Raw genomic sequence first — 14430 nt, 5'->3', positions numbered from 1 at the left:
CAAAGCTACAGAGAAACCCTGTTTCGAATAACAACAAAAACAAACAAACAAACAAACAATTAAAAAGGCACACAATATTGGATAACCAGACAATCTCTCAAAGGAGGTTCTGAACCTCCCACAGAAGTCTAGCCCCCTTCCCTTTTGCAAAAGGCGCAGATCCCTGTCAGACTCTCTCCCTTCAGTGGGAAGTCTGGCAGCGTGTCCTCTGGATTGGAAAGGCGTGTCCTTGGAGTTTTTTGTCTGCACTAGACAGACCCTTGGTGTCTTCAGCGCAGCAGCGACTCCCCTGGGCCGGAGTTCAAGATCCGCCCCTTAGAGGGCGGCTTCGGGTCAGGGCGGGGCAGGCTCCAGCCAGCCCAGGCGCCGGCGCCGAGTCCGCAGCCGCCGGTAACTAACCAGCCGTGGCCTCACCCCCTCGGCAACTCTCTTCAGCTTCAACGACTGTGGACTCGCCCCGGTGCCTGGCGCCGCGTCCCGGAGCGCGCACTCCTTTTCTCGGCGGAGGGAGCAGGCCTGGGGCGCGTCGTCCTACAAAACGCGCTGACGTCGGCCTGGGCCGGTAGTCGGCGCGGAGCGGCCGGCGCGCGCGCGTGCGTTAGGCGCTCCCGCGAAGCAGGCAGGCGCTGCCACCGCGGCTGTGCGGGTTCCAGGGCGGCGGCCGCCACACAGCAGCGCCGCGGACGCACCGAGCCGAGGCGGTCGCACCTGCGGGGATGGCGCGGCCCCTGCCCTGCACCGCTGCCAGGCGCGCGGGTAGCTCCGGGGACGCCCAGTGACGGCGGCGGTGCCCTCTGCCCGGCAGCGCCCAGGCCGGCTTGGCCAGAGCCCCGCGGCCGACGGCGGCCCGGGCCATGAGGAGCGGTCGGGCCCAGGTCTCGCTGACCCCAGCTCCGCGCGGCGGCCTGCCCCGTTTCCGCTCGGGTCTCTCGGCATGAGCGTCAGTCCGGGCCCGGGGCCGTGGCTGCCCCCGTCCCGCCGCCCCTGGGCGCGCTCCGGGCCCTCGGGCCCGCGGTGCTGATCCCGGCTCTCCGCCACGCTGCTCACCCAAGCGCTCTATGTCCCGGGGGCGCGGCCATGGAGGTGGTGGGCGACTTCGAGTACAGCAAGCGGGACCTCGTGGGACACGGGGCCTTCGCTGTGGTCTTCCGGGGGCGGCACCGCCAGGTGAGCGCCGCTCGCCCGCTGTCTGGGGAAGGCCGGGGAGCCGGCGCCCTGGTCCCGGCCGCTGGGCTGGGCGCCCCGAGCCGGCCTGCCTTTGTGCTTGCTGTCACTGTCTCAGGGTTTGTTTTGGAGGCCGGAGCCGCTAGGCTGAGCTCCACCTACCGACCGGCGGCGGGCCACTGCTGTGCTTCCCTGTCAGTGTGCTGGGTAACCGGAGTACGCCCAGGAAGAGAAGCCAGTGGTCCCGAGGCGACTAAGACCCCAGTGCTTGCATGGTGCAATGTACTTGTCCGGGTTCATGCTTGGTGGACCTTTGTCCCCTCTCCCCCGCCCCGGGCTTTCCGTAGCTTGTCACCTTTAAGGTGGATAATTGCACGCCCAGCGGAAAACGGGCGAGTTTCCCGTTAGCCTGAGACTTTCTCCGACTAGGATGGTATCGCTTTCCTCCGTGTCCGGGGTGCCCTGTCTCCCCTTCTTGAGTTAGACGAACTCCAAGTGGGAAAGATAGTTTGACTCTAATCTAATAATACAACGTGGATGCAAGTTCAAGCCTCAGACATTTTTTTTTCTAGCCGCTGTTTCGCAAGTAGGGTCACACGAGGTTTTAGAATCTAAAGAATTTGAGAACGGCACATAGGGAGTGGAAATAATTTTTTGCAAAAGGCCTTGGTTGTTTTGATTGCTGTCAAAGGGCCTGTTAAAACGTACTGTCTGTTTCTCATTCATTATGAAATAACTTAAAATTCAAGAAAAACAGAACAAACAAAAAAGTGTAATCCAGCCAAGCTACTTTTCGTTGAACCCTATCACTTCCCAAGTTTATATACACATTTCTCCATAATGCCATATAGTTGTAAACTTTTTTCAACTAATGCTATATTGTTTTTACTACTTTTACTATGTTGTAGGACATTGCCTTGGTATTGTGTCATTTATCAAACCATTTTTTTGTTTGAGACTTGTGATCTTTATCATGTTTCCTTAGTACTGTATGTACATTGATTTGCTAAAAATATATTTACACTTAACACGTTTTTATTGTTTTTGAATCATTTCTGTATTATAATTTTCAGGCATAACACTGTTTTTCCTTTTCAGAAAACTGATTGGGAGGTAGCTATTAAAAGTATTAATAAAAAGAACTTGTCAAAATCACAAATTCTGCTTGGAAAGGAAATAAAAATCTTAAAGGTATGCTATTTTATACTACAGTTACATACTAGGTTAAAAGTTACCCCGAGTTAAATGAACATGAACATTTAAAGTTGGGTAAAAGTTTGGTAATTTTTAGTTGCTGCTCATTTTTGCATGCTCAGTTTTGTTTTTGAAATATTGAATAGTCTGAAGCTATTTTTCAAATATGTGTTTATTTATTTATTTTGAGGCAGGGTCTTACTACATAGGCTTGGTTGACTTGGAACTAACTGGGTAGCCCAGGCTGGTCCCAAACTCACAGAGATATGCCAACTTCTGCCTCCTGGTGGCTAGGAAAAGTTTGTTTTTGTTTACATGTGCGAACATACACATGAATGCAGTGGGCCAGTGGAGGCTTTTGGAATCCAGTGCACTCAGCCATTGGGTCTTTTTGCAGCCCCCTTTGAAGCTATTTTTAAGAATAGATATTTGTAACTCTTGGCCAAACAGAGGGATTCTGTAAAAAGTGATTTTAACTTCTTAGGATTTCTTCTAGTTATTGTTTGAATGCCACACAGGTACAATTGCTATCTCGTTGTCTTCTGTTGTACCCTTAAGTGTTAGGGAGAAACAGGAGAACTTGGTGTGTTCACCACCCTTTATAAATAGAAGAAAGTTATTTTTAATATTCATTATTATTTCAGGTTTGTTAATTTTATTGCCTTATGTGTATAAGTATTTTTACCTGCATGCAGGTATGTAAATGCACTGTGTAAGTGTCTGGTGCCCAGGAAGGCTAGAAGAGGTTTGTTGAATCTCCTGAAGTGGAGTTATAGGAAGTTGTGAGCTACCATGTTTGGTCTGAAAATTGAACTCAGGTCCTCTGTAAGAGAAGCCAGTGCCCTTAAGCACCGAGCCAGCTCCAGAAGGAAGTTAATTTTTAGATTTGCTCACAGCCTGTAGCATTATCAAAGTGAGGCACTTTCAGGGGAAAAGGAACAAAAGAGTCCATAGTCAAATAGATTTGGTGAACTTTGTTTAGTGACTGTCTGTACAAACATTTGGCTCATTTTCTGCTAGTTTTGATATCCTCACCACAGTGTTTCCAGACTAATTTGATCGTGGAAACTTCCTCTAGCATCTGCTTTCCTCAAAAGCATCCTGCAGAGAATTTTTGATAAGAATTACAGTTCATGGGATGGGAGAAACGATGCAGAAGTTATGATTCCCAAAGAAAAGTTCTCTGAGTGATGAATTATATTTCAGGCAGATAGTATTTTTTAAAAGCACTTTGGAATTTATGTCTTTATTACTATTTGAAACGTTAAAAATTGAAGGCTAGTAGGCAGTCTGCCACCATACTAATTGTGGCGTTTGTTTGGAAAACAACACTTATTGGAAGTCCAAGAAATGAACATGATGGGCTGCAGACATATTGCTTCTCAGACGATCTTGGTTTAGTTCTTGCCACCCACTTGGCAGTTCGCAGCTGTACATAACTCTAATTCCAGGGACACTGACACCTCTGGCCTCTGCACCACACGGTGCATAGACATACAAACAGGCAAGAACTCCTATACATGTACAGGTAAATAGATAAATAAGACACATCATTAAAAAAAGAACTGGTGGTAAAAACAAAATTTAGTTCTCAAGTAAAGTCTGATCAGATACACATATTTTTATTCTGTAATGGGTTGACTTGTTCTAAGCTGTTAATAAAGGTATCATGTGCTACAAATAGTATAGGTGTATATAGAAATGAGTTGTATTTGTATACTAGAAATATATTAAGGTTATCAGACTATGTAATAATATTTTAAATTCTTTATTTTTAAATTTTTATTTTCTTACCAGGAACTTCAGCATGAAAATATCGTAGCACTCTATGATGTTCAGGTACTTTATTTTGGATATTTTTTAACTTAAAATTAAAAAAAAATATATTTCATGTGAATTTAAGTGAATTTTATTGGAAATTTAAGATTTACTTAATTTGTTTTGAAAAAACATACAATCAGATTACAGTAAATTTTTTTATTTTTAAAATTGGATTTATGTGGGGTAAAGAGACGGCTCAGTGGTTAAGAGCACTGTCTGCTTTCCTGAGGACACAGGTTGATTCTCAGCACCTACATGGAGGCTTACAACTGTCTGTAATTCCAGTCTCAAGGGATCCAGAGTTTTCTTCCTGCCTCTCTGTATGCAACCTGGCCACTAGGCAAAGACATGACAAACAGGCATGCATACAGGCCAAACACCCATACACATAAAATGAATATAAGTATAGCAGACTTCCTTGTTGGACTATCTTTGGACCGCCAGCCTGCAAATAATGACCTGGAGACTTATTATTAATTATGAAAGTTTGATCTTAGCTTAGGCTAGTCTTAGTTAGCTCTTAAAACTGAAATTAGCCCATTTATATTAACTTATATTCTGCCATGTGGCATTACCTCTTTTCTATCTTGCACCTTTTCTTTCCTCTCCTTGTCTGACTGGCGACTCTGCCTTTCTTCTTCCCAGAGTTTTCTCTTTGGAAGTCCTGCTGATACCTCCTGTCTAGCTATTGGCCATCTAGATTTTTTATTTTACCAGGAACAGCAATACATTTTCACACAGTGTGCAAATACTCTGCAACATTTACGTTTTTAAAATTGTATTTGTTTTGTGTGTCTATATATGTGTATTATGTATGTGTGTGGGTGAATTCATGGTGTGGTGTACAAGAAACTGAAGTTATATCTTCAGGTATGGTGGTCAGTACTGTTAGCATCAGAACTAGCTCACCAGCTCCAAGAATCTTTTAAAAATAACATAGAACCCTAGGTTAAAATAAATAATGTGTTGCATGAATAAATATAAATACTCTGTGGAGTAGTATTGCTTTAGGGTAATTTGTGGTTTATAGCAAATCTAGCATTTGTGAGCTTGGTTTTACAAAACAAGGTTTCTCTGTGTAGTCTTGGCTGTCCTGGAACTTACTTTGTAGACAAGGCTGATCTTGAACTCACAGAGACCCAACTGCGTCTGCCTCTGCCTCCCAAGTGCTGGGGTTAGCTACCACCAATGACTCTGAGCATTTCTTTAGTAAATGTAAAGACTGTTGTGGTCTACTTAAGTTAGGTAAAAACCTTTTTCTTGTGAAAACAGAATTTATAAGTCATAGTAGTAGGAAATAAAACTAAGAATGCTGTGCATGTTTACCATGTGTGTGTGTGTGTGTGTGAGTGTGTTTCAGCATGGCATATGCTAGAACTGTGTTTTATTTAGAGCTGATATCTGGATTCTCTTTGCTTTTTAGAGACAGAGTCTAAAGTCATCTAAATCAAACTTTTTAGTCAGAATCATTCTTAGAAATCTTTGGAGAAAAGTAGTTTTCTGATGAAGTAGTTGGCTTGCATTAGAGGGTATATGACAGTTTTTTATTTTTCTTATTATTATTATTTTTTTTTGGTTTTTTGAGACAGGGTTTCTCCGTAGCTTTGGAGCCTGTCCTGGAACTAGCTCTTGTAGACCAGGCTGGTCTCGAACTCCCAGAGATCCGCCTGCCTCTGCCTCCTGAGTGCTGGGATTAAAGGCGTGCGCCACCACCGCCCAGCAACAGTTTTTTAAAAGTCATGGTTTATATACTAGAGTCATGTGTGGCTAGTATGTTCAGTGTGAGAGCATCTTTAAAGGGACAGAATAGCATTTTCTTAAAATCTTTACTCTGGGGAAGACCGGTATTTAAAGTTTGCCTTTCTTCTTACTCTTTTGCTTTATCTGGACAGTTGAATTCCAGTAAAGTAAATGGATGGTTAGGGGACTTTATTTTATTTCTAGTTAACAACTTTTCTTCATTAATTTTTAAAAAAAATTATTCAGATGATTTATTTTGCAAACTTTTTGAGTGGTTGCCATATACCAGGCATTTTCTCAGTCTAGAAATAAAGTGATGGACAAAGTTCTTGACTTTGGTGTGGGATGATACAGAATGAGCTGTTATACATGCTTATCTAGTCACATCATATCACAAGATATTTAACTAAACTCATAAGATGTTTAAGTTTTTAACTTCTTTTTTTTTTTTTTTTTTTTTTTTTTTTGGTTTTTCGAGACAGGGTTTCTCTGTGGTTTTGGAGCCTGTCCTGGAACTAGCTCTTGTAGACCAGGCTGGTCTCGAACTCACAGAGATCCGCCTGCCTCTGCCTCCCAAGTGCTGGGATTAAAGGCGTGCGCCACCACCGCCTGGCTCTAAGTTTTTAACTTTTACAGAAGCAACAGTAATATATCCATTCTGAAAGTATCTTTGACTTTGGGGTTTGGAATGTCCAGCTCAAATACCATGAACAATGTTACAAATTTTAATTATACAGTATGATTGCTCTCCAAAAAAGTCTGCAATATAAACTCCAATGTACAGAAAATATGAGTATCAGCTTGCGTAGATATAATTCACTCCTTCATTTGTGAAATTCAAAGCAATATAGAAAGACCAAAAGATTGTCAAGTCAAAGCTAAATTCCCCCCACCCCTAGCTGAAATGTCCATTCTCCTCGCAGCTGTTTGTGTAGCTTGTCCTCTCTGTGGATAGAGGGTACTGGGCGGTGCAGCTTGGTGCCTAGTACAAAAATTGTTAAATGATACTGACTTCTAGTTTACCATTCTTAGAAGGGTTAGAAAACCCTGGGAATAGCAGAGCAGGTTTTGCTTTCAGAGTAGTTTCACTTATAATGCCTTTTCTCTCAGAATGAAAAGCATTTTTTAGTACCAGTTTTGATTGTGGAATGAGCTATCATTAGAAATAATGTAAACAAAATCCAAGTTCTTAATCTTTGAATTCAAAATGTCTGGATGAAAATGTTTAATCACCCACTTTGTACTCCTAGAACTAAGATATAAAATAAACTTAAGAATAGTCTTTGGCTACCAAGTAAACAATCTAATAGTTTAGATTTGCTTCTTTGATTCTGTTTGTTCATAAAGGGGACTAGTATGTTTAGAGACTAGTATAAGACTTTATATAAACAGAAATGTCACTTTTATTGACCAGTTTTGGAGAGCTAAGTAAATTTTGTGTGTGTGCTGTTTCTGTTTAAAAAGTTTTTTTACATTTTTATTTATTTGTATGTGGTGGATGAGGTGTTATGGTGGGGGGTTGTAAGTCAAACTTTGAGGAGTTGGTTCACTTCTGCCATGTGGATCTCGGTTTACTTTACTCACTGAGCCATCTCATTGGCCTGTATATGCTTCCCCTGCCCCCCGAGACAGGGCTTCTCTGTGTGGCCCTGGCTGTCCTGGAACTAGCTCTTGTAGACCAGGCTGGCTTCAAACTCACAGAGATCCACCTGCCTCTGCCTCCCAAGTGCCACCATGACCGACTATATTTGCTTTCATAAATTGCATAATTTCCTTGCTTCATTCAATTCCTTGCACCCCATCTTTTTCTTATTCCTTGTTGTCCTGGTGTTCAAACATAGTAGGCTTGCCCATGCTGTGTGTATGATCTACCCCAGGTCCTCAAGAACTTTTGACATTGTTATAGTTTAGATGACACATAAAGGAAACATGAAAACACATTTTCCCTCCAGTTATGTTAGAACCATCAGACATTGTTAGAATAACAAATTAGAAAAATTCTCAGGTGTAAATATTGTTTAGGTTTTTTTTTTGTTTTTAGAATTTTTATAGACTGGCAGTGGTAGCACATGCCTTTAATACCAGTACTCAAGTTAGTTGGTGCATCTCTGTGAGTTCAAGGCCAGCCTGGTCTATAGAGTGAGAAAGATACACAGAGAGACCCTGTTTCAAAGAAAAAAAAAAGATTTTTTTTTTTATAAATAACACATGTTAATCTTTAGTTTTTATGCTTTTGTTGTTGTTGTGTTTTCATAGTACTGTTTTACTAGTGATTTCATTAGGGTTAAACCTCTAGGAATGAGGGGGTCCTAGTTAGAAGCCGCCTCAGATGTCATATTGAACCATCAGCTCAGGTTCGGTAGTAGGATCACCGCCTTGTTCCAGGTACAGATTATTGTAAGGCTGCTTTGGTTCTACAGGAGGGGGCGTCGCCCCAACCTAGAACATGAAAAACATTAAGGCCATGAAGCCAAAGAGCTATTTGCACATGACTTCCCATAATTCTTGATAAACATGTCTAGGTTCCAGTGCATCAGTTCACCCTAGTTCAACCTCACGTCCGGGTGGTCCCATTCATTCTGTGGATATCTCTCATACTGTGAGCAGCCGGTCAGGGAGCTTCCAGTAGTCACCATGCTCCATTTGTACATATTATACTTCTTGGCGGCTGCAGCCCATTCTTCGGGGACCAGCAGCATGCCTTGGTCGTGTGGAAGGCTGCCCGTGCCCCCAGTGGCACCATGCTGCCTGTTATCTTTTGCAGTCATTGGACTCCCAGGGCTCATCCTGCCCACAACCATCCTCATCTTCTGTCATTTTTTTTATACTTTTAACTGTGAGAAATTTATTAACAGTTTTTGTACAGAAATACAGTGTGTGTTTGTTAAGTGTTGTCCTCCCTGTTTGGAGACGAGAACTCTCACCAAGCTCTCATGAGATAGGCAAGGCTCATTCCCTAGGTAGCAAACCCTGCCTGTTGTTGCTTTCTCTTTGCACTTGGGATTACACGTCTGTGCTGTGTGGGTTCAGGAGCTCGGATTCAGGTTCTAGTACTTGAAAGGTACTTTAACAACTGAGCCACTCCCCAGCTCACTTTTTTTTTTTTTTTTTTTTTTTTTTTTTTTTCTCTCACTATGTAGCTCTGGTTAGCCTGGAACTCACTATGTAGACCAGATTTGTCATGAAGTCCTAGAGACCCACCTTGCCTCTGCCCCCCTAGTGCTGGACTAAAGGTGTGCATTGATTACCATGTCTGATAGGGTTCCTAGCTTTCTTTATTTTGGTTTGGTTTGGTTTTTGAGACAGGGTTTCTCTGCAGCTTTGGAGCCTGGCCTGGAACTAGCTCTTGTAGACCAGGTTGGACTCGAACTCACAGAGATCTGCCTGCCTCTGCCACCTGAGTGCTGTGATTAAAGGCGTGCACCACCACCGCCCTGCTGCTTCCTATCTTTCTTGAAGTGAAATTAGTTGTTAAAAATTTTTATCATGTTGACTCTGAAAAGGCTATGTCAGTTTATTTCAAGCAATAGGAGCCCCCATACTTGTCAAATCTCATATGAGAAAAACTCCTGAAGTTTAATTTTTTTTTCATAAATCATTAGTAAATGTTATATTTGGTGATTGTTCGTTCTCCCTCTGCCTCTCCCTTCCTTCCTTCTCTCCCTCCCTCCTTTCTTTTTCTTTCTTTTGTTCTTTTGGGATTTTGAGATGGGGTTTCTCAGTGTAACAGCTCTTAGCTGTTCTGGAATTCCCTTTGTAGACCAGACTGGTCTCAAACTCACAGAGATCCACCTGCTTCCCAAGTGCTGGGATCAAAGCCCTGTGCTACCGCTGCCTGGCTGCCCTTTGTTATTTCTTTTCTGACTTTCTCATTGCTGCCTCTGGTGTGTTTGTTGTTAATTGCTTTGTAATTAGTATTTTCTTGAGGCAGTTAAGGAAAGCAGTGGTGAGCAGAGAAGTGGTTCTTGTTTATGGTTTTTGTGTGGACGATGACATCAAGCAAATAGTTGTAATTTTAAGCATGCAAGGCTGTGTGCAGAGCTGCTGCAGAGCTTTGGAGGAAACAATAGAGGAGCCAGGGTGGGGCTAGGGGAAGGCTCCCTGAAGAAATTATTTGATAGGTGGGTGGGAAGGCTAGGCCAGGAATTGGTGAGCGAGCAGCAAGCAAGTGTCCCAAGGATTTCCCTTGTGAGAGTCACAAAAGGGAAGAGTTATTGAGCTGTTGAGCTTGGTGGCCAAGGAGAAGGCTTTCCTAAGCAGAATACAGAAACGAGAGCTGATGGTGCTCGAGAGGTTAGAAGGAGCCCGGTGGTATGATCTTTATTCTTTAAAAAAATCTGGTTATGTGACATTGAAGAAGCAGCAGGCAGGGTGATAGGAATGAGAAAAATCAGGACAGTACTTGTTGGTAGGAGGTGATGGCAAAGAGATGTTAGGGGGTTTTATGGGAGATGGGAATGTTACATGTCTTGATCTGAAGGGGACACATTTGTCATAATTAATTGAACTGTAAGGCTGAATAAGACTATTTAATGTTAGTGTATATAAAGTATATGCCAGTTAAATGCAAAAGAAGGTGATTGGCATTCATAGTTTGAAACAATACTTATAACACAAAGTAAATTTCTATTACTAAGCCACCCAGACTATAATTTCTGGTTGTTATAACAGCCAGAAATGACCAAACATGATAAGCCCTGAATGTAAGAAAACTTAAATTAGAATGTTGTTTTTACGGCAAACTCATTTAGGATCTTGTCCAAGTTAGCACTATTACCCTTGTCACTATTCTGGGCATGACTGTACCCTATAGGGTACCCTGAGGTTGTCCAGTGCCAGTTAATCACAAGGGAAATGACACTAAGGACTATATGACATTATTCTTCTTTTCTGTGAGATATCTCATAGAAGTTACCTGAAGATTGAAGAATGAATTTAAAAATGTAGCAGAGTCAGATGTGGTGGTGCACATCTTTAATCCCAACACTAGAGGCAGAGGCAGGTAGATCTCAAGGAGTTTAAGAACGCCTGACCGCCGGACGGTGGTGGCACACGCCTTTAATCCCAGCACTCGGGAGGCAGAGGCAGGTGGATGTTTGTGAGACTGACCTGTTCTTGTGGTTTCTCCTTTCATTGAAATAGGCCTTGTAGAGACATTCTATAAAATGCCTGGTTGGTAGGGTAAATATAGATCCTTCAGTAGACACTGCCAGTGAATCGCTTCACACTTCTACCAACAGTGTATGAAGGTTCCTCTTGCTCCACCTTGCTAAGATTTGGCAATTTAGTTATTCTGGTAATTGAGTTGGGTTAGGATTTTTTAATTTTATTTTTTTGAGACGGTCTTAAATAGTCCAGACTGGTCTTAGACTTACTGTGTAGCTCAGGATGACCTTGAACTTCTGATCTTCTACCTCTGCCTCCCAAGTACTAGGATTACAGGGGTGCACATCTTTGCCTAACTTCTAATTATGATTTTAGTTAGTATTTTCCTGTTGTCTCTTGTTTGAATGTGATTTGTATGTTTATTAACCATTTAAATATCTTTTTAGAATTTCCATGAAAGTTTCTTGCTTGTTTATCCACTGGGTTATCTTTTTGTTGTTTGTAAGAAGTCTTTTAAAAATTTTATTGGCATTACTTGTGTGTGTGTGTGTGTGTGTGTACACATGTGCATGCAAGTGTCTTAGGAGGCCAGAACAGGTCATAGGATCCCCTGGAGTTATAGTCACAGGTGATTGTGACCTGCTTGGCATAAGTGCTGAGAAACAAACTCACGTCCTCTGGAAAGGAAGAAAGCACTCATTTTTTTTTTCAAGACAGGGTTTCTCTAACAGCTCTGTCTGTGCTGGAACTCACTCTGTTCATCAGGCTGGTCTCAAATTCTCAGAGATCCACCTGCCTCTGTCTCCCAAAAGGTATGTACCACCACTGCATGGCTTCTATTCTTTTTATCTAATTCTCTTAAGAAATAAGGGAAGCAACTCATCCTACGTCACGACTTTTTTGTAGCGGTAACTTCACATTTAGGTCTAGCGTTGGAGTGGGCAGCCCCTTGGTAATGGTGGCAGAACAGCTGTGTGGCAGCCCACTGTGGTACTCATGCCTAGGGCTAATGGTTATGTCTGGGGGAAGAGCTGCTTGACTTCCTGACCTGAAGCACCAGCTTTTATTTCTGATCTGGATAAACTGAAACTTAAATTTAATGACAAGTTACTGTAAAAGGGAATGAAAAAGGTCCTATAAATAGACATCCAAATTGAGGGAGGGACCTATTTTATTATGTGGTGCTGGAGCCTGAACGTGGGGCTCGTGTATGCATACTGGGCAAGTGTTTTGTGAGTGAGAAAGACCTCCAGGTCAAAGTTCACATTATTAAATTCAGAAGTAAAAGTTATTTTATAGAATGGCTTTAAGTTTTTTCAGATTCTTGCCGGGCGGTGGTGGCGCACACCTTTAATCTCAGCACTCGGGAAGCAGAGGCAGGCAGATCTCTGTGAGTTCGAGACCAGCCTGGTCTACAAGAGCTAGTTCCAGGACAGGAACCAAAAAGCTACGGAGAAACCCTGTCTTGAAAAATCCAAAAAAAAAAAAAGGAAAAGTTTTTTCAGATTCTTATAGTTAATTTCTCTAATTCTTTGTTATAGATATGAGGACAGTAGGAAACCGTTTTCTGACCAGAACGGGTTACTTCTTTTCTGTGATGCCCATAGACCACCTTGTCTTTGAATTTTGGACCTTGTTGAGATTAATTGTTGCCTGTCAAGTACTGTTTATTTTAAGCTGTAGGACCAGTTCAAAATGAGTGCCATCTATTTAGTCTCTGAATGACTAACCCAACATACTTTAAGCTACATAAGTGTTAAATTTGTTTCTCTGTGCTTTGGAGCCTGTCCTAGAACTAGCTCTTGTAGACCAGGCTGGCCTTGAACTCACAGAGATCTGCCTGCCTCTGCTTCCTAAGTGCTGGGATTAAAGGTGTGCACCACTGCCGCCTGGCAATTTGCTTAAATCTTTAAACGTATCTTTGTGTAATGTAATGAGACACCAAAAATTGCTTGTCCTAGTTGATGTGTTTCAGAAATCAGTACTTCCGTAAGGACCAAATGAAGCCTTTCTTCTCACAAGTGGTGAATACATCACGGTGCTGTTGGAGACAGGGTTTTGCTGTGTTGATGAAGCCTTGAGTTGTAGTGCTCTTCCATGTGCCTGTTGACTGTGCCTGGTCAGCATGTTTTCATTTTACTGCTTGTCATTATTTATACCCTGAAGCTGATTTAACCTTCAGCACCCTAAGCAGAATGGAATGTTTTGATACCTACTGTAATGCATCAAAATTTAATTTGGCTGTGCAGAATGGCTGTTTAAAACATTGTGTTGAGAAGTTTAGAACTCGAGGCATAACATAGAGGTTTTTCTCTAGGGTGGCCCAACCCTGGGTCCATCCTTAGCAGTGCAATGAAATAAAAAAAAAAAAAGATTCCTCTTGCCTGGGAATTTTAATTTCACTTTCTGATGAATTTTGTGAGTTTATTTTATTAGTTCAATAATGAATAAATATATTTTTATTAACTTACCATTTTTAAACTTGGTGTTTTTTTGTGATATTTGTGTTTATTTTCTAGGAATTACCCAACTCTGTCTTTCTGGTGATGGAGGTAGGTATTCTACCAGTATTGACAAGTAAGTATTAATAAAGTTGATTGAATGATTTAGATTCTGCTTCATAAAGAATGTAAAATTTAATTGTTTTAATTAGATAATTAAAATACTTTAAAATTAGATTTTATTTTCCAAATTATTTTTAAATTAAAATAAACAGAATGATTAAATTAATTTTGAATAAATGTCCTCATTTAAATTTTTTAAATTAAATTGCATTTTATTGGCTGGGCATGGTGTCACTTGCATATAATTCCACCAGAGGCAGAGATAGGTGAGTCAGAGGCTAGCCTAGTCTATAAGGCAAGAGTTCTTGCCGGGTGGTGGTGGCACACGCCTTTAATCCCAGCACTCAGGAGGCAGAGGCAGGTGGATCTCTGTGAGTTTGAGGCCAGCCTGGTTTACAAGAGCTAGTTCCAGAACAGGCTTCAAAGCTACAGAGAAACCCTGTCTCAAGAAACCAAAAAAAATTTTTTTTTAAATCAACATATTTATCGTGTGCATCTGTCAGGGTGAGGGTGGACACTGGCTTGGAGATCAAAGGAATTGGAGGCATTGGCTTTCTCTGTTCTCCATCCATCATGAGAGATTCTACTCAGGTCACACTTGGCACCCTTCCCTGCTGGGTCTCTTCAAACACCCTCTTTTTTTTTTCTTTCTAAACCTAAAATGTTTTTGTTTTTCTTTGAGACAGGTCTCACACTATGTATCTTAGCTGGCATAGAATTTACCTTATAGTTCAGGCTGTCCTTGAACTCACAGAGATCTGCCTACCTCTGCCTTCCAGGTGCTGGGATTAAAGAAGTACATTGCCTTGTCATGATATAAAATAGTTTATTTTAATCACAA

The 14430-nt window shown here is 41.9% G+C and overlaps 1 protein-coding gene and 1 pseudogene across 1 annotated transcript in view; one reads left to right on the top strand and one right to left on the bottom strand.

Annotated features, from left to right (window-relative positions):
• Window positions 1-596: 596 nt before the first annotated feature.
• Ulk2 (unc-51 like autophagy activating kinase 2) overlaps window positions 597-14430 on the top strand; it is a 77357-nt gene continuing 63523 nt past the window's right edge. The window contains exons 1-4 of the mRNA XM_057774347.1: window positions 597-1167; window positions 2263-2355; window positions 4156-4197; window positions 13545-13577. Coding sequence (XP_057630330.1) covers window positions 1078-1167; window positions 2263-2355; window positions 4156-4197; window positions 13545-13577 — 258 coding nt within the window. The 5' untranslated portion in view covers window positions 597-1077. The remainder of the gene's footprint in view (window positions 1168-2262; window positions 2356-4155; window positions 4198-13544; window positions 13578-14430) is intronic.
• Window positions 8245-13152, bottom strand: LOC130878582 (NADH dehydrogenase [ubiquinone] 1 beta subcomplex subunit 8, mitochondrial-like; annotated as a pseudogene).

This window comes from Chionomys nivalis, chromosome 7, assembly GCF_950005125.1.
Source record: "Chionomys nivalis chromosome 7, mChiNiv1.1, whole genome shotgun sequence".
Lineage (NCBI taxonomy): Eukaryota > Metazoa > Chordata > Mammalia > Rodentia > Cricetidae > Chionomys > Chionomys nivalis.
The sequence above is the reverse complement of the archived record's forward strand: the minus strand, read 5'-3'. Positions and strand labels throughout refer to the sequence as shown.